Raw genomic sequence first — 23,951 nt, forward strand, 5'->3', positions numbered from 1 at the left:
TACTGCACAAAAAGCAGTATTCCAAGATATGGATTTTCTTTATAAAGTAATAATATTTTGTAATAAGGATAAATTAGAAAGTATCAATTGCCAACATTATCATTATAACAGTCTTAAAAGTTTTACTTATCCCAGAGCCCGACTTCTTTCATACGCGTTTGAAAGTATTTTTCCAGAGCATTGGCACAACGGTAATATTCAGTGTCAGGACTATTATACAATCTACAGTTAGTAAAAATCCGTAACATGTCTGCTATAAATAATCTTTTTATTACATAGTATCCCGAATTCAAGCGATCTTGCATCGTCTTGAGATCTATAATACGAATAAATACATTTCACTACATTTCTTGTATTCGGTTGGTTTCTTTCAAATAATGAGATCAGGTGATTACAATATACAAGATTTTAAACAGTAAAATATGTGGACATTTTTCTTAAACTCACCCATAGGATATTTTATGTGGTCATAGTAATCTGGTACATCATTTTTAACTACAGGTTTCAAAAAAGGCCACGCTGTGCTGTGTTTTTTCACACTATTCAGAACACCATTTAATGTATTACATAGAGAATCTGGAACCTCTAAATTCGTGTCCATTGATTCTGGACCTTGCATTCCTTTCGTCACACCTCTCGTTCTAGTTTGAGCGCAACTTTTCCATCCGGTTTCATGAATTCCTGGAATACATTCGATAGGGATTCCCCTTAAACCCTCCTTAAAACATGTTAAGCCGGGATGCACTTTCTGTATTTCTTGGTGTCTCTGGTGAATCAGTTTTTTCACTATTTCCTTCTGTTTCCTGATAACTGCCGTAAATTCAGTATATACAATTTTTGGATTTAGCTCGCAATGCATTAATGTCGCTCCCACGTAATATTTAATGTACCCCTGATGCACCGACTTCGGCAGTTTTATATCTTTGCTAAATCCCTGTTTCTTAAAGTATCCAATAGCAAAGTCATCTGCGAATGTAAGAAAATGCAGTATGTTGTTCTTAATGTGATAATCTTTCAACATATTCATTAAGTGCGTTCCATAGCCTTTTACTTGCTCATGGCTCGTAACAGCACAAAACACTATTTCTGTAAATCCTTGAGTTGGAAACATACAAAAACAAATCCCACCAATTGGACGACCGTCCTTTATCAAGGCTAGCGTTTTATGCTTTCTGTAGGACAAAGAATATTATTGAATACATTCGTACGTAAAAATATTGATATTAAATTGTCGTTACTCACGGATCAAAAACAAGTTGAGTAATGTATTCTTTGGGCGTTCTTGGTAATTGATGACTGAATACATCTTGTAGCCCTATTAGCCAAAGCATAGTTTGCTTAGACACTGGCCGTGTCAGGCTATTTCCGACTACATGAAATTCTATTATCTTTTTACTTTCTTCCATCTTAGCAGTTTCGTCCCGTGGCACGTTTGGTGGAAATACTGCATCAGAACCAGACATATAATTAGTGTCATTAATAGATGCAACAATTTCAGCAATGGTCTCATCTGGCAGATCTTCAAAAGTTTCTTCATTTTTTCGCCTCTTTGCCTCAAGGCGTCCCTCAGCATTAGGACGTTTCTCCTGGATTTTTTTAATTCCAGGACTAATATTTATTGTTGTAAAATTGTCTTTCTCATTTGGAGTGACAGTAACTTTTTCAAATTCTCCCGTTTTTCTTACTTGATGAGCTTTTGATTCCAGGGCAGTTTGAAAGTGAGAAGGTGGAATTTGTTTAAATTCAGGATCCCAAATGGGAGAATTGTCAGAATAAATTTCTACTTCTAACGATGACAAAAACCTTGAATATAAAATATGGTAATTTAGTTTGATATTATTTTTATTATTTACAAGTTATGTATATAAGAAATGAAAAAAAGATTTAGAACATACTTGGGAAAATGTGTTAAAACTAAAACTCTTTTCTCCGGTGCAATTTTATCTCTTTCATTATTACACTTATCCATTAATTGTCTGCAAACTGATCTAAATACAGCTTGTAATAAGGTTTTCCCAAAAACCAAAGGAGTGTCATAATGTGGTAAGGAGTCACAAAATGCAGGTACATGACAAAAAACAAGCCAGCGGGTATAATTAATTTTATAAGCAGGAGCCTCATCTGTATTAATTGTTAACCGTCTGGCACTAGGTGCTTCAAAATTCCAAAAATTCAGGCAGTGTAAAAGCATCTTTGCCATGTCATACATAATCTGCCATTCTCTCGACGGCAAATGACTAAATTTATACAAAACAAAGTTCATTACTGCTTTCGCTATATTAGGTCTTTCAAAGGGTGGTTGCCCTAACGGGCCTTCCACGGTTGGCTTTGTCATAGACAAGATACAATTTCTCAACAATTTGTACAAATAAATATATACTTTCTTAGTATCGGGATCTACTTCTCTGTGCGTACATGCAAAAATATTGTCAGCATCAATAGCCATTCCCAATAATCGATTGATTTCCTCGTCAGATTGAACTGGTAAATGTTTGATATGATTTTCTAAAGGATGAGCACACATCTTACATGGATCAAAAAAATTTATAACAGGCTGTTGTATCTCGCCCTTTGGTGATTTTATAATTGGTTGAGCGTTTTTCCAGCCAGTACATTTACATTCCTCTGCTTGACAAGCACTGTAATTCGCAAGCTTCAACAGTTTCTTTTCTTGTGGCCAGTTGTATGTTTGCTGCTTGCGTTGATGTATCCTTTGGAGATTACTTGTGCGATTTACTTGAGCCTGCGGTTTAGCTGAATTTGCATCCTTGGTATTACTTTCTTGTTGCAGATTACTGCTGGCAGATTGTCCAGTCTCTTCCGAGGAAGCGCTTGCATGAGAATTGATGTCTTCGGATGCCATTCTACAAAAAATCATTATAATATTTCATGTTATGGATTGAACAAGTTGTACTTATATAGGAATCCGTAGTATCGTATCATAATCGTAATAATTTTTAGGCAACTTACATGAACTTATACACACATTAAAAAGTTCCTTCTAAAGTACAAGGAAATTAAATCGCAATTTTATATGAATCGAATTAATTATACGTTTCTACTCTCAATGACATTTATACTCGACTATTCAATAATGATATTGTGATTTAAATAAACAATTACGATATCAGCAGAACTGTTATGCCGTTATAAACTAGCATTCTCTACGATTCTCTACAATTCTTGTGTTATCATTATATCGATATATAGGACAATTTGACAGATTAGGTTAGGTTATATGAACTCCCCCCCCCGCCCCATGTCTCTTACACACCGTTACATTTGTTTCACCAATAAATGTAGCGATATAACGCATGTCCACGCAATGGCCAATTGTTTTGTTTTATGGAAATAATAATAATATATATCGGAAGATGATTGGCTATCGTTTGAACTTTAAAGTATTCTTTCAATTTCTGCCACACACACACACATATGGATTTAAATCTTTATTTATTCTTTATTTTGGCTATTGTGATTTAAATTCCCTCTAATATAAACAAATTTTTTTGAAATCTGAATTTTTATTATATTAGATTTACATATGCAGTATCAAATTTTAAATTCAAAAATTTCACAAAGAAAAAATTTTAATGTAGCTATTTTTTTAGCCAACTTTCGACAACTGTCCTAAGTAGCTAAGTAGAGGAATAAACAATAAACAACAAATTATTATAATTTTTTGGTCTTTTTTTATATTATAAGATACAAAAAATTCTACTTGTCCCATAGACCAATTTCTTTCATACGTGTCTGAAAGTATTTTTCTAGAGCATTGGCGCAACGATAATAATCGGTTTCAAGACTATTGTACAATCTACAATTTGTAAAAATTCGTGTCATGTCAGCAATAAATAATCTTCTAGTTACATAGTATTTAGACTTCAAACGATCTTCCATAGTCTTGAGATCTGCAATATAAAAAATTATGTATCATTAGTTTCTGATTTATTATTAAGTTTTTCCATTTTAACATTTTTTTAAATTTATATTTAATATTTTATTATTAAAAACTACTTTGATTATTTTAAAATATATTATATCTTCTATGTGCTCACCCATTGGATATTTTATATGATCATAGTAATCTGGAACATTGTCCTTGTCTACAGGTTCTAGAAATGGCCAGGCTGAGATGTGATTCTTCACGCTATTCAAAACACTGTTTAAAGTGTTATAAAGAGACTCTGACATATCCATACAATCTATAAGATCCGAACCTTGCGTTCCTTTGACCACACCTCTTGTTCTTGTCTGAGCGTAATTCTTCCATCCGGTTTCACGAATTCCTGGAATGGATTCGACAGGAATACTTTTTACACCATCTTTGAAACATGTTAAGCCCGGATGAATCTTTTGTATATCCTGTTGTCTTTGATAAATTAATTTTTTAACTATTTCTTTTTGTTTCCTTAATACTGCTGTAAATTCAGTATATACTATTTTAGCATTTAATTCACAATGCATCAATGTCGCTCCTTCATAATCTTTGATATATCCATGGTACATCGGCTTCGGCAGTTTTATATCTTTGCTAAATCCTTGCTTTTTAAAATATCCAATAGCAAACTCATCCGCAAACGTAAGAAAATGCAGTATGTTATTTTTGATGTGATAATCTTTTAGCATATTCATTAAATGTGTTCCATAGCCTTTTACTTGCTCTTGGCTCGTAACAGCGCAAAATACAATCTCGGTAAAACCCTGAGTAGGAAACATGCGAAAACAGATACCGCCGATTGGACGACCACTTTTTATCAGGGCCAATGTTTTATGTTTCCTATGTTAATAAGGAATAGATTATTACTAAATAAATTTTTACAATAAATTAACATATTATTTTTGGATAATACTCACGGATCGAAAACAAATTGAGATATATATTCTTTGGGCATTCTAACTAATTGATGACTGAATACATTATGCAATCCTATTAACCAAAGCATAGTTTGCTTAGATACTGGCTGTGTCAGACTATTTCCGACAATATGGAACTCTATGATTTTTCTGCTTTCTTCAATTTTAGCAGTCTCGTCTCGTGGAACATCCGGAGGAAATACTGCATCAGGTCCATACATATAATTGGGATCATTAATAGTTGCAACAATTTCAGCAACAGTTTCATCTGGTAAATCTTCAAAAACTTCTTCATTTTTCCGTTTCTTTGCATCGGGTCGTCCTTCGAAATAAAAACGTTTTTCAGAAAGTCTTCTTATCCCAGGGCTAATGTTTATCGTTGTATAATTATCTTTCTCGTTCGGTGTAATAATGACTTTTTCAAATTCTCCTGTCTTTCTTGCTTGTGCTTTTGATTCTAAGGCAGCTTGCACATGAGACGGTGGTGCTTGTTTAAATTCAGGATCCCACATAGGTGAACTATCAGAATAAATCTCAGTTTCTAGAGCTGAAAGAAACCTTAAATACAAAGAATCATGTAATTTTTGTTATAATTAAAAATGAATATAAAAGAGAAAAAACTTAATACATACTTAGGAAAATGCGTTAAAACTATAATTCTCTTCTCCGGTGTTATTTTGTCTCTTTCATTATGACACTTATTCATTAATTCTCTACAAAGTGGTTTGAATACGGCTTGCAATAGAGTTTTTCCAAAAACTAAAGGAGTATCATAATGTGGTAAAGAGTCACAAAATGCAGGAACGTGGCAAAAAACTAGCCAGCGGGTATAATTAATTTTGTAAGCAGGAGCTTCGTCCGCATTAATTGTTGCTTGTCTGGCACTGGGCGCTTCAAAATTCCAGAAATTCAGGCAATGTAAAAACATCTTTGCCATATCACACATAATTTGCCAATCTGCCGGTGGTAAATGACTAAATTTATATAAAACAAAATTCATTACGGCTTTTGCCATGTTAGGTCTTTCGAATGGCGGCTGTCCTAAGGGACCTTCTATGGCTGGCTTTGTCATAGACAAGATACAATTCCTCAATAATTTATATAAATAAAAATAAACCTTCTTGGTATCGGGATCTACTTCCCTATGTGTACATGTTAAAATATTATCTGCATCTATAGCCATACCCAGTAATCTGTTAATTTCATCATCAGATTGAACTGGTAAATGTTTGATGTGGTTTTCCAAAGGATGAATACACATCTTACATGGATCTGAAAAACTTATAAGAGGCTGCTGTATTTCGCCCTTTGGTGATTTTATAATTGGCTGTGCATTTTTCCAGCCTGTACATTTACAATCCTGTGTTTGACAAGCACTGTAATTCGCAAGCTTTAACAATTTCTTTTCTTGTGGCCAGTTGTACGTCTGCTGCTTGCGTTGTTGTATCCTCTGGAGATTACTTGTTGGATTTCCTTGAGTCTGTGGCTTACTTGAATTTACATCTTTATTATTACTTTCCTGTGATATATTGGTAACAGACTGTCCAGTTTCTTCCGAAGCATTTAATATCGTATGAGAATTGACATCCTCGGATGCCATCCTTAAAAATATGATTGTTATATATTAAGAATTATAGTTATATATAAGTCACTCTCTAGTCGTAATAATCACCATAATTTTTAAAAGGAGAATAATATATATACTTATTAACTTACATAAATTTCTGTTATAATAAAGAAAATAAGTTGCAATTTAATACGAATCGAGTTATGTTTTCATTCTTAATTCTGTTATTGACTCACTTAATAATAAGTATCCTATAATATTTTGAATTAAATGATCGTTTACGATTATTTGTAAGTTATTTTTTTATTATTACAGTCACATTTTTTACAGTTGTTAGTATCGTTGATTTAAAACAATGCTCCAACTGGGATTAGGTTAGGTTATGCACGCATATGTACACAGTAGATCTGTTCTTTTTTCATCTCAAGTTCTGAACTAGTGTTCAGAACAAGTTAAAGTTACAGACAGAGAGAAGAGACAGTTACAATTTGTTTCATTCTAACTTATTGCATTAGTTTAGGAAGTAAATTTTTCTCGGAGAAGACGTTTTGGTTTGGAATGTACTCCAAAATTAGTTCAGAATTCTTCAAAAAAGAACAGACCTAGTGCATTGACTGGTGTAAATGTGTATACGTACATATGTATGTATGTAACTTTTACATATTTTTACGCATCTAAACACTCCAAACTTCAAACTGCTTGTGCTTTTAAACCTAAAAAAATTCGCGTATATATATTTATATATATTTATTGACACATTAAAAAATATTACTGCTCTCAAGAGGAAACATTTATAAAAAAAAAAAAAAAGATAGAAATCACTAAGTATAAGAGAGGAAAATTACAGAATAGTAAAATAGTTCGTTTTCACGTTAATGATTTAGGTTAGGAATTCATAGCATAGTTCGGAGCATAGTTTTATTTCACATTACACAAAAAATGGCAGAAAATTTCGGGAAGGAAACCTCGCCGATTTATAACGAGGAGACAAAGACTGCGGGACAACCGTTGTCAGATTTCTTGATGCAATTGGAGGATTATACACCTACGGTATCTATATATATCCATCTTCTTTATAATATAAGTTTTTCTAAAAAAAATTAAGTTGTACTTGAGCAATTAATTATGTTTGTTATTTTATAATGTTAACGTTAGGTACCTGATGCCATCACTGAACATTACTTGCACACGGCTGGTTTCAACGCTATAGATCCTAGGATGTAAGTACAATCACAATACTGTGTTTAAATCATCCTGTAGTTAGTTAAAAAAGTTTCGTTGACTGAACATGTAATATTTATTTAGTAAATTTATTAAATAATGTTACATGTTGTTATATGACGTCTTGTTATTTTAGAGTACGCCTGGTGTCATTAGCAGCACAAAAGTTTATCTCAGAAATTGCCAACGATGCGCTGCAGCACTGTAAAACACGTGGTGCCAATCAGAATACAAAAACAAAAGGAAAAGACCGACGTTACACTCTGACTATGGAAGATCTGACACCAGCAGTTGCGGAATATGGCATAATAGTGAAGAAACCACATTATTTCGTTTAATTGAATAAACTGCAATTTGATGTGTTTACATCACATCAGTATAATTAATAATAGGTAATTGTATTTTCGTGCAAGTTTTTTATCAGGAATCAATATCAGCATACATGTAAAAAATATATATTGTCAAAAAAGGAAAAATTCATGTCCACATATATATTGCAGTTAAAATATACATTTATAGTTATTAATAGTCTGTCTCATTAAAACGATGCATTATTGTATGAATATCTATCTACCAGTGATTAACTTCAATCTCAGTTTAACTTACTTTTTATCTTTTTATAGTTCTAACAAAAAGATAACAAATAAATTAAACCAAGAATAAAGTTAAAAGAAGACATAGGTCTCCTAAAACATCTTAATTTTGTAATTACAAATATTTGATGACACGGATACATCCTTTATTATATTACTGTACCATTGCTAGTGTTTTGTAAGAATGTAGAAAAAATAAGTTTAATATAATAAAAATCATGTACTGTATCAATTTATGTTTTAATGTTTGAATAAGTATGCATTTATTTAATAAGAAAACAATATTCTTTTTATTAATTTCGAATGAAACATATATAAAATATCTTATAAATCATTAATTTTTTGATAACTGTTAATACTTTTAAAATAATATATACAGAATAATAAGATAAATCAATTATCTTATTATTATACAATGTAAAAAAAAGGCATTGTTGCTTTACAAAAAATATATACAAATTGTATATCTTGCAAAAATCATGGTCATAGTACGAAATAAAATCAAAAGATCGTGGACATAAAACATATGTTATTCATCAGAATATTCATGGGTATGGCTATGTAATTCATTTTGTGCACCTAGAGGCGTTAATAGACAAGACTTTGTGGAGGTCACCTAACCTAAAAGCTAAACGCGGAATCGTCTTATATCAAAAAGATCAAAGAGGAAAGATTGAAGTTTACTTTAAATGGTTCCTATATAAAAATAATATAAAAAAAAATACGAGCATGTCCATTCAACTCTAGATTTCTATTGGTTTATTTCTCTCTGCCCGAATATATATAACATTTGCATATAATTGTAATGCAAAATCCAGCAGACCAGCACAGAACAGACATCCAGCGACATCTCGTATATTAGTGAAATTCCTGGATACAGAAATATAAAATCCATAAAAAGACATGCAGTGAATCAGAATAAGTAGTCGAGGATTGTTCGCGAAGAGGTTGATTTTAAACAGTGTTTTCAATTAATGGGCACATCATTCGTTAAACAGAATAGTGTCAAAATGAACAAGTATGTAAATATTATTTTTAATACTGCGCGCGACTAATCTAAACCCAATCACCTACGTTTTACGTAAACAAATATCTTTTGCATCAGTCCTGAGAACAAAGAACCAAAAAAAGATCAAGTCAAGCAAGGTCAGACAAACAGCAATGCACGACCGCTTTCCATCGAAGGTCCCTCGACCTCCAATAACACCGAGCAAATTCCACCGCAACCGTTACCAAATCAACCGAGGCAACCAACTAATTTGCAAGGATTACTCAAATATGCTATGGATGCAGCACAGTCTGAAGAACTGGAGAATAAACCGCAAGTTTATCCTTTGGACGAAGAAGTACGAAATTTAATTTAAAATTATATGTGCTATTTGTTTGTTTATTGTCTATATTTAATGAGATACACTTATATTTTGTAGAAAAAAACATTCTTGAATGAGGCGTTATCATCCTTAACAGTAAACGTAATAGAGGAATTGCAGAAAGCTGTACAAATTTTATCTAATGTTAATAATCTGCGAGCAGATGATGATTCGTCGGAGTATGAGAATGTATTGGAAAGGATGGCAGATTTGGTAGATAATATCGATATAGCCAATGACTTTTATAAGATTGGAGGTTTCTCGATATTTCAACCATGCTTGAATTCCTCGCACAGTAATATTAGATGGCGAATAGCCGATATTATCGCTGAATTAGCGCAAAATAATCCGTTTTGTCAAGACAAATTATTGGAAGCTGGAGTATTTCCTGTGTTATTATCTATGATTGATACAGATCCATCGGAACAGGCCAGGATAAAAGCTCTGTATGCAGTGTCATGTAAGTAATGGTATGACGTGAAGTTTAGTTTTTTATATCTCATTGATTATATTTTGAATATAGGTATAGTAAGAGGACATCCAACGTCATTAAAGTATATAGATACAAACGACGGTTACTCGGTGCTATTACGGGCAATGCAGAGCTCAGTGGAGAAACTACAGATAAAATCTGCATTCTTACTTTCTAGCTTGTGCAGTAGAAATAATTCGAACGACATAAAATATACCTTAGTAAAAATGGGATTCATAGAGCAATCAGCAGGATTATTGGGTAGAATGAATTTACAGCCGACAGTCAGGTAACTTATTTGACATTTCAAGGGACATCAAAATTTTTAATGTTTTCCTACGATATAAATCCAGTATTCTTTTATTGTAGGGAACAATTATTGAGAGTGCTCAGTGGTATGGTAAACGATAACTTTTTACCGGCACTAAAGGAATGTCGTCGATCACAATTGTGTTTAAAATCCACTTTGCAGCAATTATTGACAGAATTAAAATCTGTGGAAAATCAGGACGAGATTGATATGTGTTCCGAACTTCTAGACAAAGTGTTTTCCGAATCTGACACGCCTCAAGAGAGATAACAAATTTGTATTATAATCTTTTCTTTAAATAAACGGAATCTTATTTTGTAATTCTAACTATAGGTCTTATAGTTTTAAATAATTTGAAGGAATGTGCATGGGTTCTAACTAACAAATAAAACTTTATATATCGCATGTATCAAACAAATCATCAGAATATTTTATTCCGTAAACCAATGTTTAGATTTTTGTCCTGCGATCGGATAAATTGAACAACTGACGAAATTTGTTTTTGAAATCCTTCACGTTCTGGGTCGCGCGTACCTTCCTGTATTTCAAACATTTAAACACGTGCTATGAAACCAATTGTCTCTACCAGATACTTTGATAATACGAATCGACACGTCTTCAGATTAATTCGCTCAACTGAATGCTCACGCACATCCGGTGCGTCAATCTGGCGGTTCGTTTCATCATCCATCCCCACCATGACTCCTGCTGGCGTGTACTCCACTACTTTTCTCTGTCTTCCTCGACTCGCGCTGTACTCTCTTGATATCTTTCTCTCTTCCTCCTGTCAGCGTGCATCTGGTCTAGTTCACCAAATACTAACCGGCTACCACGGCTACTACAGTCAGCCGGCAGTTCTCATCGGACCTTCCCAGGTGATTCGCCTTTCCTTCGAGATCCTCTAAATGTCTGAGAAATACTTGAGCATACATTTAGTTGAGATCGCGGAACAGTTGTCGAAACATCGATCTTCTCGGAACGGATTTTCCCGACCAACTTGGACTGACTTGATCCAAAATCGATTTTGAGGATTCAGCTCATCATTATAGAGTAAATACGTGGACAACCAGGATGGCGCGAAAGAGGAGCATCTCATCGTTATGATATCCGGTTAGCCGAAATTTGCGAATTAATAAATTGAAATCACCGCGAGTTATCTGCGGGGGATCCAGAGACGCAAACGCATGCATCAGCGCGATGATCGAGAATTGATTTAGTGTTGAGGATTGAATCATTTAAAGTGAAACTTGTTTAAAGTGAAACTTAAGTTGTTATTAATTCGATTATTCGGAGTTGCCGCCAATAAAGATCCAGCGAAGAACTATTCTATATATATATATATATATATATATATATATATATATATATATATAGCGGCAATTTTCTGCGACTGGAATAGAACTTTAGAAAAAAAAATTTATTGTATACTAGAAAAGAAAACACATAAGACCATTCGAATTTAAATAGATTTTATATGAAGAGACTCAATCTCCGAGAATTTTGAGAGAAATTTATTAACAATTCAGAGGTGATTGAATGAATGATTTTTAATTTTGACGATGATATTTACAAGAAAATTTGTATAATTATTTTGTAGTAAAAGAATATAATCACAAACGATAATTCTTTTTACGTCGTTAAAACGGCAGATATTAAAAAACGTATCGTGGGACAATAAGTTTTTAATTTAAAAGCGTATTCTGGAACTTCAATATTATCAGAAATAAGAGAAGAAAAAAATAAAAAGGGAAAAAATAAAGGAAGAAGTAAGGAAGAAACACAGCTCGGTCATCGGCTCACTTTCTTTTTCACAAGAGAGAACATGAATCGTACGGAAGGAAACGAGCTCTGGGTATTCGGATACGGATCGCTTTGTTGGCATCCTGGTTTCGCGTACACGAAAAGCAAGACCGGCTACGTGAAGGGCTTCAGCAGGCGATTCTGGCAAGGCAATACCACGCATCGTGGAACGGCAGAAAAGGTGAGCCAATCTGTCCTTCGATCTTTTTCTTTATTCGTCTTTAATTGTCGCCGAGTTACGTTCATCACCGATGACTACACTGAGAAAAAAATATTAAAAAATTTATTTGTAAAATAAACATTATAATCCACATAGATTGTGGAGTGTTAAGTATCTTTTTTTTTAGCATAAAAGTCGGTTCCATATTCAGAAATCTGCATATTCCATGGATAAATTAAAAGAAACAAAATTATTCTTCGAGACGATATTACGTTTAAACTTTTGCATAATCTTTTATTTGATTTTTTCTTTTCTAACAATGAAATCTGTAACTGTGGCGACTATCAAATAACGTAATTTCATGTTTAATGAATAATCGAAATAATAAATTTATTTCAAAAAAATGTCACAAACGTTATCTTGACGAAAATAATGAAAATGCACTTTTGATTTGAATCAACACTTATTGAGATTTTAAACTTTATATATATTTAAATAATAATTATATGCTAGTTATAAAAAAATTAAATAATATTTTAATGTATACAATAACATATTACGATAAATTTTTTTTCGCATATTAATATATGTACATTCACAAGAAGGTGAAGAAACAGTTATACCATTATATTTCTTCACCTCATATATTTCATTACATATATTTCTCATGAATACTAGTATATTTCTGCATACTAATATTTATAAGGCTGATAGCAGAGATGGAGACGCTTACGTCTCTCATAAACTTACAAGTGACGTTAATTGATTATTAGTCAATGTTTTCTTCATGAATATTGAAACATAAATCATCGCAATATGTTATCGCATATTCAAATAAGATTGAATTTTCTTGTAATTATAATTTGTAAATAGCATTTTGTCTTAATTATTATTCATATCCGTATAAAAATTAAGATCTTAGTAAGAGTTACGAAAGTTAATACATTCGTTATACTGTTATATAATACATATTTGCGTCATATTCGGTAAATATTGAAAAACGAATGTTAAGAGATTTTTTTAATGCAAATCTAAAAACTATTAGAACTTTAAAACATATCTCTAGTATTTTACTATTACTTATACTATTTTACCGTAGCTTCTCGTTTATTGATGCAACAATGCATATCTTCAGTTCACGTGATAATAAAGATCGGAGCAGTCGTATGGACTTCGAAGAAAGCAAACGTTTGTGGCAACGACCCTATCGATATGATAAAATAGCAAATAAAATCTGACGACTATGAATAGGAATTTGTAATTAATTATGCTTTTAATCAGAGAAGAAAGAACGTGTCCTGCATTCACCATATTGTGACGCTATAATATTTACAAGTTGGAAATATGAATTATTTCCAATATATAATATGTTACATCAATGTATATATATATGTATATATTGTAAAATGTATAAGCGCTCTTATATATAAAACAGCAATTTATATATAAAAAAAAAAGAAATAGAATTGTAAAATATTCAAAAAATATAATAAGTTACGTTTTCATGATATTCTTATCTATAGAAAATTCCAGCTAAGTTGATCAAACTTGGCTCGAAAAAAATTAATAATATGAATTAATGAAACTTACTTAAATCGTAGATGAATAAAATCGACAATTATATTCTTTTTTATTTAAAAGTTTTTAGCTTATCGTTAATGCTACATTCAGTCATTTCGAACGGTATATTCGCAATATTTAATATATATTTTTGCGTATAAAAAAATATGCCTCATACATTATGCACGTGATTTTTATTTTGAGTCATTTGAGAATTCTATTAATATCTGAATTTTATTGCGCTCGTCGAGGTATGTCGCATATTCTTTTTTTGGTTTTGGCCTAATTCCAAGTGTACGATACATTTTTCGCGGCACTGTTAATTTATCTCGATTTGATAAGAGTCTATTACGTGATTTTGATAAAATTACGCGGGAAAGATCGAGATTTGGAGGACATGTGAACGTAACGTGCACGAAGTAAAAATAGCACACTCGAAATTCATTTTGACTCTCTCTTTGTTTTAACACGCATAAGGAAACCCGCACGCTTTGTCACTTCCTCCTTTGTTTCGTTCATGTGTGTCTCATCTTTTCTTTATCATTTTAAATTAATAAATAATAAAAGAATGTTACTTTTAATATTTATAAAATTATTACTATAATATGTAAATATAGCTATTTAAAAATTAATGATTTAAAAATAAATATTATAAACAAAAATTTTATTTTTAACTATAACGACCCTCGATCCAGCTTTGCATGGACTATAAGTCTATTTTTTATTGCTGCACTCTTTGAATTGGCGCACACGCAGCGCAATAAGTAGAAACAAACGTATATTTGTTGTACAGTTTAAGGAGTACAGGAATAAAAAACGGATCTAATATAAATTGAGAAAGCGTGATTATTTTTTCTTCGATTACCTCACTAAAATTGTCACTGCTCAGCTTTCTTTTGTCATAGATTTAAAAAATGTTTTGAAAATTCAACGTTGATTTTTTTATTTTACTATACAAACTGTAACATGAAAACACTTATTGTGGACAACGATTGCAAATATTATATATCCAAACAATATATGGAAGATTTGTTGAAAAATTGTACAAAAAGTCCACGCAACAGAATACGTATCTTTAAAAGCTAGCGTTCACGATTTCAACAAGCATTTTTATGTTACAGTTTACAATAAAAAATCACAGAGACTCTTAAATTATAATATAAAATATCCGTATAAAATATGAAAAATCATGTTTTCTTTTCTTGAAAGGAGAGAATAAATAAATGTTGTGATAATGCGTTTTATATTACACTTACGTATAAATTACGTGAAATATATATAGCCAGTTAAAAACCGGTGTAGTAACTGATATCTTCAATGAAAGATAAGTTCCGCGTCTTGGATTACTCTTTTCACATTTCGCAACGATGCGATATGTACTTTCTGCTTACAAATAAGTCTGTATTAGAACTAGATGTATTATGTATGTATGTGTATATATATATATATATATATATATATAAACACGCACGCATATATAATATAATAATATAATCCTCTAATAAAGCTGAATAAATATGCGTATAATCAGTATCTGTTTCCAGAGAAATTAGTCTATACAAACAAATTTCGTTTTACGTTGAAAAGATTTTAAAACACAAATTAATTAAAAAATTCTCTTTCTAAATAATTTCTCTCATATCCTAATCTCTCAATAAGACGATTGTTGCATCGGCTTCTTTTATGTTGTAGCCTGGGCGAGTCGTTACCCTAATCGAGGACAAAGAGGTACTTAATCTAATTATAACGCATTGTAAAATGCAATATAAATTATCGACTATGAGAGTCATATGCAATATAGATTTTTTATTCACTTGCAGGCTGTAGTTTATGGACGAGCGTTCCAACTTCAGAACAATTGCAATGTGGATAACTTTTCCTACTTAGAAAACCGCGAATGTACCTTAGGAGGATACGACCTGACAACTATTGCGACGTTTTACAGCCAGCACGAGGACTTGCAATTCCCCGTGATAATTTACATTGCCACCAACAAGAACAAACAGTGGCTCGGCGAGGCATCGTTGCAGACTGTAGCGCGTCAAATCACTGAATGTTCCGGTCCAAGTGGACATAACGTCGAATATCTTTTACGGTAAGAAATACACAATGCGAGATATGTTTTCTAAGTTCATCATTATCTGTTACTTGATACGTTGATAACGTTATAATTTATATAATAAGACGATAAGTATTTGTCTGGTCGATGTGACAGCTTGGCGGAGTTCATGCACCGTTACTTGCCGGAGGCGCACGACGAGCACCTCTTCACGCTGGAAATGTTAGTACGTTCGCGAATAAAGGAGGAGAACATGTGCTTGGTGACGTTGATGGGAAATAACAACTTCGACATCGACCTCGACGAGGACGCGGAATCGGCTGTTTCCGCAGAAGAAGTTAACGAGCGAGCCAGGGAGAACTCTTTCCAGTTTAGCGCGCGAATTCCGTCCAAAAGCTTGCGTTGTGTAAAAATGTAATCAATTGGATTGTACAGTGTATAGTAATCAAAGTTGTATTTTACAACTTTGATTATACATCCGTACGATAACGAATGAAGAAAGCGGAAACTTATCTTCTTACGAGAGAAACGCGCAATTCGATAAATTTCTGAATATATAACAATGCAAATTAGTAGTTGATTTCATTCCTAGTTTGCATTTATATATATTTGAAAATTTGTACTCAAATTGCGCGTACAAATTTTCGTTTTGGATGAATCTAAAAGTAATGGGACAAGTAGTTAAAAAGAAGTTGGGGTCTATATTTAAGAAACAGCTAGTTATAAATTTTTCTGAGAATATGATCTCTAATAACTGCCTTCTTTGAAAGCTATATATGCAATATGTTCGTGTGACGACTGTGTTAATTTTGTATCGCGCAACGTGCTGGACACGTGAACATCAAATTCCTCTATTTACTGTTTTACAACACGACTCTGTATTTACGTATTTTTACGTATTATTTTTAATATAAAGGGCATTATTCTATTATTTTAATATATTGAAAGTGATAATTATAGAGAGTTACAGATAATGATAAAAAATAGTTTTTTTTAAATTGCGAAAAGATTTTTAAAGCTTGAGACATAAACAAAAGAAAACATATTTGAAAGTATTTTATGCATGAAATATTTATGGAAAACCCTTTGCGTCTTTCATATTCTGACATTGCAAATTTGCAATTCGTTTGTACATCGGTTTAATTACTGTACTGATATATTTCGCGCGTATTTTGTGTTTATATAGAGTAGGGCGGGGCTATTCTGTCAATTCCAACTTTAAAATAATATGAAAATTTACAATAACAAACAATATCTCTTTGCAGTGACGTTCTTACAATCATGATTGCTTCTTGGGAACACAAGCACAATTTCCAAATATTTAATATGTGCTGTTTAGAAACATAAACATTATTGTGAGACATGAATAAAAAAGCCTTGTTCTACCCTATGTATTATTTTTTTAATAAAAAATATGCCATATTCTATGAACATGTAATATAAATATAAATTACTAGTAATTTATATAATATGTAGCGTATTTATTAATGTAAAATTTAAAGAAGGCCTCTACGTAAGATAAAAAGCACAAGTGTTAAAATTTAACATACGTCGATAAAGTAGGAAAATTATTACTGACCATCGATCGATAAACTAGCGATTTTGTATTTTGCTATTGGTAAAATTGTTACCTACTTGGACATTATTTCTTACAATTAAATATATTTTTTAATATTTTACGTACATATGATTTTTATCTCTTTGAATATATAAAATAATTTTCCCAATCATTATCTCGAAATTACTAGAAGATAATGACACACGTACTTCTTTTGCATCTTTTGCGGCCATTTATTCGGCCATCCCAATGAGGATGGCATTTGATGAGAAATGTTACGCGTTGAATTGAATTTTTTAAAACACATTCAATCCGTCGAGAAATTTATGAACGGTACCTCGTAATATGGAACAGTCATTCATCCAGCCGCTTAGACTCTCCATGAATATTAGACTGATCATCCTATGGAACGTTGCACTGCATTTTAGCTACCATTATTTTACGTAATAATTCGAACGTTCAAGTTTTAGAAAAAAAGATTTCCTGGAGAACACGCTCGATAACAGTATTCTAACGGAACAATCATATCTTTGCGTCGTTTTATTAGCGATATTATGTCTATGATTTAATCGTTTATCGAGATTTAAGTTGTCAAAATAATTAAAAACGCCACGCGTTTTGCTGACAATCAAGAAAACGAGCCGCTAAAGTTTGATGAAGAAGATTGTACGTAATAATTTCATCTGCGATAAGTAATTAATTAGCGATTAAAACATTAAAGAATACAACATAGAACAGCAATATTTTTAATCTCTAAATCAAAAGTATAGCGGAAGTCGAATTTCAGACCGTTTAAGATTATCTTTTTTTTTTTTTTTTTTTTTTTTTTAAAGAAAAGCTGTAACGTATGTACATATTTTATAAAGTATTAGCATTTTTAATCTAAAAGATCGTAACGGACTGTTCGCGAAAAAAAAAAGAAGACATTTTGGACTTGGCCCGATTGCCGTATTCGCGATGCAGTTACACGTCTCGACTTAAGTCCCTAGAGTATCTCAAAGTCACGCGTTCACAGGCGCGAGTCGGGCTTAGAACGGGTTTACGCTAGACATTTATCGCGCGACACTGCAGAAAAAAAGGATACCCACACAGCTCGTCTTCGTAACGCAAAAGAGACCTGTACAACGTTTCGCTTCTCACGCATCTTTTTTTTCTCTCATCGATGAGTAATCGAAAATATAAATAGCAATCAACGCAGAATGTATATTGAATCTGTATAATCGAAGCAATTACGCTTAATTTCTCGTTAATCAGCTCTTTGCACTACAGCATATATGTATAGAACACAACTTTTCTCAATATCAAGCATCAAATGTACAGAAATCGTTTTTATACGATCATGTTTTTTTATTTCAACAGCGATCATTCTTCGAACGGGCTTTAATTCACCTAATTCTTACAAGGGAACGTTACGGCAATCTATAATCCGATTCTTCGGCGTTACGTCAGACCGTACATTGTTTTAGTTATGGATGCCGATTTCTTACGATAAAGAGAAATCCGTCTATTGAAGTTATTTCAAGCCGGCTCAAACAAATAATAACGATTTACCCGTACAGTCTTTACAGAATGGACATATACCGGCGTCCGTCACGCATCGCGACGTTAAAACCAGCCAGGTATCTCAGGGATAACGTTACTCGGTAGCCGTGCGTCTACTGTCCTGTAATTGCCATTAAAACCAAGGAAATCGATTAAAACCTCTTTACAAATAATAATATGAAAGTCGTACTAAAACTTTCCTTTCAAAAGAGAATCAGAAGTCTATGACAAAAAAGAAAATAGCAAATCAGAATATTTTGATCTACTTAAGCTTTCTAAATATAATTGAAACCTCTGTATCGCTTATATAAATAATATAGAAAATATTGTTAATATTTATAATTTTTGCACAGTGGAAGAATAATTGCGCACATAAATTATATATGATTTCAACTTCACACGCCTAACGGTTGCAAATCTAATTTTCTATGTTCGATGTCTATCATAATTTATAATTGAGAGATGAAACATATAAAATTATATTTGCAACCGATAGGGCGTGTGAAGTTGGAATCGTCCGTCATTAACGTTCATAATGAAAGTACAACGACCGTTTTTTACCTCCTTAAAGCCGCGGGTATCGCGTGGAAATTTATGTAACGACGTGCCGTGCTGCCTGTCCTCTTGTTGCAATGATATTTACTGTGAAAAGCGAATGAAGACGCTGCTGCATGCAACAAATTGGATATAGTCGGCAGTGAAGAAGTTAACAACTCGCACACGAGCCAACTCGAGCGTGTACGGAGTACACGCTTCGTTTCGCTGAAATAATAACGAAGATCCCCAGACCCGGCCCGTGTCGTCACGGTGTAAGCAGGAATTTCTTGCTCTCCTTTCCTTTACATTTTCACCCAAAATTACAAAAAAGTTCCCGCAAACGTCGACCGCGGATGAAACTCCGAGCGTGGGGAATTAATGCAAGAGACATGCAATACGAAAGACTTCTAATTAAATTTCGCAAAAAGCTTTCGTTTTTGTTGATCAAGGTGATTATTCCCTCGAAATACGCATGCGATATATATATATATATAACAGTTTCGAAAAACTAGAATCATCCGTTTTAATTAACGCTTGTTACATATCACGATTTCTCGGAGTTTTGTATTTTTAATTTCCGAGCATTAATTTTGTTTTAGAAAATCAATCAAGATTTCAATCTCCGAATGATTACCGTAATTGAGTGATACACGCGACGTTCACACTCACAGCTTCTCAAGGGCTATGAGTACACAGCAAATTGCTGAGCTCGCGCAAGAAACGTCCTACACTATACATACTGAACCAATCGGTTTTATAAGTCGATTTCAACGATTGACAAATCAACGATCCGGCAATGCCGATCGCGCCCGCGCATGAAAATACATAGGCAATAGCGACAAAAACATCGTTAAGGACATGCGGCAAGAGCTCAAGGAGCGTAAAATGTGGCACATTACGCTGTGCAACGTGATTTCCATCGCTAGTTGTTGTGATCAGTAAAATCTTTCCGCGTTTCAAGTATGAAAAAGCTTGATAACAAAATAATCACATTATTTTCCCATCTCTCTTTTCAATCAGATTTGAAAACTAACTTATCTGATATAAGTCCTATCGATAGAATTAGTGATTTAGCTAGTATTTCAAATATTAACTTTTCCTTAATTTTCAAGATATAAATTTGAATATTATCTTGTTGATCGCCTTCTTGTAATAATTTTATTTATTCCTGCTTCCCTGTAATTATTTAATATTTATACTATTATGAAAAAAATATTCGAACAAGCAGATTAAAGATATACACGTACACATCAAAGATGGTACGTTTTCTCAAGACTTTAACAAAAAGTACTTTTAAATCAATTAAATGCAAGAAGGAAGAAGATAACGTAAAGTTAAACGATAGCATTTTGCTAGCAATTAATCGTAACTATCTACTTTGTAAATATAACACTATAGTTACAAGCGTCTCAGAGAAATTTCTCTGAGAAATGTGCAACTGCAAGACAATGCCGTGGTTCCCGTGGAGCATAAATACACGAATCAAACCGTGCATTAACATCTTGCCACAATTACACGCGTCTCTTTATTATTACACGTCGAAAAAACTTTCGCTGCGCAAGACATTTTTATTTCCTACCAATTTCCACGGAGCGCACGTTACATGCAACTTTTTCTCATGCACTTCTCTACCGCATCCGGTTTACAATTCGGGAAAGAAAAGATCCAAATTACTGCGGTAGTTGTTGTCAAAACAAAGATAATCTACACAGAATGCGCCAGCATATTTTTTTCAAATAATCGAATAATTATAGCTAATCGATATTTTACAAGTTTTTATAAACAATATATATATATATATATATATATATATATATATACGAATAAATTATCACGCCAGATGATAATACGAAAATGAGATCGAAATAGCCATTATCAGGCTATTTGTCGAAATTAATTTCACAGCATAGGCATGAAACGTAGCAATCGCGTTAATATGACGTTTCGCGTAATTATTTGTCCCCGTTAATGCGAGCCGCGCAAATGAAATGAAGTGTGCAAATCCCCGACCGGCGAGAATTCCCTCCGATGTGCATTAATTAACGCTCAGTGCTAAATAGCACTAGCATCTTTTGTACCATTTATATGCGCGCCGTTGCGTAATGGCGCATCGATTAATCGGACTCGTGATTTCGCGCGATCCCCCGCGAGATCCGTACGCACGCACGCACGCACGCACGCACGCACGAACGGAAATAGTCGCATTTATCATATCCGTACTACGGCTTAATTAATAATTCAATGTCACGCGGTAAACGCGAACTCGCGGATGTTTCAATGTAGCGGCAAAGAGAAAGAAAGCATTCGACTCAACGTCGCACAAAGGCGCCTAATTTAGCTGAAATTCTCGCCGCATCGTCATTATCCCGCGACTGCGGTGCACCTCGTCGATCATTTAACGGCGGCCATTACTGCGCCGGTGCATCAATTAACTGCATTCGTGCTTCTCTTGTGGCTTTATATATATATGCACAGGTAACAGAGAGGAGGGAGAGAGAGAGAGAGAGAGAGAGAGAGAGAGAGAAAGGTTTCTGTGTCGAGGCGCGCGAATGAGTCCCTTGGGCAAAATAATACATTCTCGCGTTCGGTACGCAACCCATCGATACCGCTTGCATAAAATTTGCGGGAGTATCTACCACTGATAATCTCTCCAGTTTATCTACTTAGATAATGACTTATTTACGAGCAAAACTCTTACAACTTTTATGCTAACAGGGTGAAATGTATTGTTCTGAGTTCTAACGTGACGTTTGGCGGAAAATATTTTTTTATATATTGTAACTTCGAAAAGGATTTTTAATTGGAATCGTATAGCTTCGAAAGGCAAATTTTGTTTAAACTATATAAAGTTATGAAATAAAGAAAGCAAAGAGGGTCGAGGAACGGAGAGACGGGTGGATCTTGAATATTCACTTTATTGCCGGATATTTTATCGACTTTTTATTATTTCGATCCCTCCGGGGAAATTATTGACTTATAATTATATAGCGAATTAAATTGAAATGTTCGATAATAACGAATAAACGGTGATCATTAAAAACTTCTTTGTTCCAAGTATTCGTGCGCTGCACCCAATGACACCATTGATCAACATGTGCACCGCCCGAATGAGCTAATGGCTTATTGGAAGGTTATTCATATCCATGATTCTGAAAACTAGAGCAAAGCCTGTTTCCGTATCGGCGAATGGCGATTACGAGGTCAAAAGGGATCACCATTATAATAGACGCGAAAGAGGATGGCGAAGGACGGTTAAAAGCCGACACATATATGCGTGTGAGTTGGATTGGCGTTAACATAAATAGCGAAAGATCGAGGATAGAGAGTTTCGATCGTTGCGTCGATGGGAGGAAATAGAAGAAAAGTTAAAAATATGCGATTTTCTTGTACACATTTTACTCAGGTAAATAGGGTGGGAATTGGGTGGGAATTTGCGTCATGAGGCGTGCATATAAATCCACGGGATAGAGACTTACTTCACTTATCTACCTTCGTGAAACGCTATCCCTTTGATATTACACGCTATGTGATTATCAAAGTGGATCGTACATGTACGCCTCGATCCGTGGGCGCGTTTGCGTGTAATATGTGTATTCCTTCATTGTGACAGTCCAATGTGAAATCTTGGATAACATACCTCGATGTACCTGATCGAAAAAACTCGATCAAACCCTTCTCTCCGATATTCTAATTTTACACAAGTTCATTTTTTCGACAACACTGCTCATTGACGCGATTACAAAATATTTTTCTTGTAAGTTCTCCTACATAAATATATTTAACGATTTAATAACTTTCAACGAGAATGTGTTCAAAATAATAGATGACTGTGCATGCTCTATTCCGCAGATCAATATTATTGATATGAGTTTTATTAGTTTTTGCATATTGACTATATATAGGTAACCTTCCGGCGCACGTAAAGCCATATTAATGTTAATTGGCAATCATTTCGCGTTAGTGTTTCGCCACGCTTGCGTGCCGAATGATGCATTATCTATGCACCATGTTCCAGAAATAAATATCATACACCAGATCTCTCTCTCTCTCATAATATTCGCATATCGTCAGACAAGTAAATCAAAATCAGATGTACAATTTACTACGTTCACTTAAATGAGCTTGTAGGTGCCTACCGTATTACCCGTATGACCTCCTTCTGAATTACGTTCGCGATAATTGTGCGTATATACATGCTCTCTATGTTGTAACAAAACTTGTGATTCTACAGAGGAGCATTCTGAAAAATTATTAGGTTAAGTAAAAAGTCATCGCGTATTTTTTAGCTCAAAGTTGTATATACAATATCTTCGTCAATAATGAATGAAATTCAAATTTAAAAAAA

At 33.4% G+C, this 23,951-nt stretch overlaps 5 protein-coding genes and 1 long non-coding RNA gene across 17 annotated transcripts in view; 4 read left to right on the forward strand and 2 right to left on the reverse strand.

The window, feature by feature from the left end:
• Positions 1-3,192, reverse strand: part of LOC108756439 (histone acetyltransferase KAT2A-like) — a 7,170-nt gene extending 3,978 nt beyond the window's left edge. The window contains exons 1-5 of one of the 2 annotated variants that reach the window (XM_018500253.1): positions 3,086-3,192; positions 2,971-3,001; positions 1,896-2,864; positions 1,243-1,803; positions 448-1,172 (exon numbers count right to left, since the gene is read on the reverse strand). In XM_018500253.1, the coding sequence (XP_018355755.1) occupies positions 448-1,172; positions 1,243-1,803; positions 1,896-2,863 (2,254 nt within the window). In that variant the 5' untranslated portion in view covers position 2,864; positions 2,971-3,001; positions 3,086-3,192. Of the gene's footprint in view, positions 1-122; positions 317-447; positions 1,173-1,242; positions 1,804-1,895; positions 2,865-2,970 lie in introns of those variants that run through there. The other variant, XM_018500254.1, reaches the window with a different exon arrangement.
• Positions 3,193-3,717: 525 nt separating this feature from the next.
• On the reverse strand, positions 3,718-23,380 carry LOC108756469 (histone acetyltransferase KAT2A-like). 3 transcript variants are annotated; one of them, XM_018500310.1, is made up of 5 exons: positions 23,375-23,380; positions 5,490-6,458; positions 4,858-5,415; positions 4,059-4,780; positions 3,718-3,911 (listed from the first exon to the last, which is right to left on the reverse strand). In XM_018500310.1, coding segments are annotated over exons 1-5 (2,445 nt in total). In that variant the 5' UTR covers positions 23,377-23,380. The 3 variants fall into 3 exon arrangements, with proteins under 3 accessions (XP_018355812.1, XP_018355813.1, XP_018355811.1); XM_018500311.1 differs by lacking the exon at positions 23,375-23,380 and adding an exon at positions 13,007-13,011; XM_018500309.1 differs by lacking the exon at positions 23,375-23,380 and adding an exon at positions 6,574-6,654.
• LOC108756473 (transcription initiation factor TFIID subunit 10-like) lies at positions 6,896-7,986 on the forward strand. 5 transcript variants are annotated; one of them, XM_018500317.1, is made up of 4 exons: positions 6,896-7,069; positions 7,309-7,474; positions 7,580-7,644; positions 7,782-7,986. In XM_018500317.1, coding segments are annotated over exons 1-4 (435 nt in total). In that variant the 5' UTR covers positions 6,896-7,067; the 3' UTR covers positions 7,984-7,986. The 5 variants fall into 5 exon arrangements, with proteins under 5 accessions (XP_018355819.1, XP_018355821.1, XP_018355824.1 ...); XM_018500319.1 differs by having other exon boundaries at positions 6,896-7,065; XM_018500322.1 differs by lacking the exon at positions 6,896-7,069 and adding an exon at positions 7,111-7,125.
• On the forward strand, positions 8,842-10,717 carry LOC108756470 (hsp70-binding protein 1). The gene is made up of 5 exons (XM_018500312.1): positions 8,842-9,256; positions 9,344-9,584; positions 9,666-10,068; positions 10,132-10,369; positions 10,450-10,717. The coding sequence occupies exons 1-5, from the start codon at positions 9,213-9,215 to the stop codon at positions 10,658-10,660; spliced, it is 1,137 nt and encodes a 378-aa protein (XP_018355814.1). The 5' UTR covers positions 8,842-9,212; the 3' UTR covers positions 10,661-10,717.
• Positions 11,240-16,883, forward strand: LOC108756471 (glutathione-specific gamma-glutamylcyclotransferase 1). 4 transcript variants are annotated; one of them, XM_018500314.1, is made up of 5 exons: positions 11,240-11,500; positions 12,040-12,371; positions 15,603-15,638; positions 15,731-16,005; positions 16,126-16,883. In XM_018500314.1, exons 2-5 carry the CDS (start codon positions 12,213-12,215, stop codon positions 16,385-16,387), a joined length of 732 nt encoding a protein of 243 aa, XP_018355816.1. In that variant the 5' UTR covers positions 11,240-11,500; positions 12,040-12,212; the 3' UTR covers positions 16,388-16,883. The 4 variants fall into 4 exon arrangements, with proteins under 4 accessions (XP_018355816.1, XP_018355815.1, XP_018355818.1 ...); XM_018500313.1 differs by having other exon boundaries at positions 12,112-12,371; XM_018500316.1 differs by having other exon boundaries at positions 12,206-12,371.
• A 109-nt stretch (positions 23,381-23,489) lies between the features above and the next one.
• The window catches only part of LOC108756474, a 1,795-nt gene continuing 1,333 nt past the window's right edge, over positions 23,490-23,951 (forward strand). Inside the window, exon 1 of one of the 2 annotated variants that reach the window (XR_001939834.1) lies at positions 23,490-23,681. This is a non-coding gene — a long non-coding RNA (uncharacterized LOC108756474). The other variant, XR_001939833.1, reaches the window with a different exon arrangement.

Source organism: Trachymyrmex septentrionalis, unplaced genomic scaffold, assembly GCF_001594115.1.
Source record: "Trachymyrmex septentrionalis isolate Tsep2-gDNA-1 unplaced genomic scaffold, Tsep1.0 scaffold127, whole genome shotgun sequence".
NCBI lineage: Eukaryota > Metazoa > Arthropoda > Insecta > Hymenoptera > Formicidae > Trachymyrmex > Trachymyrmex septentrionalis.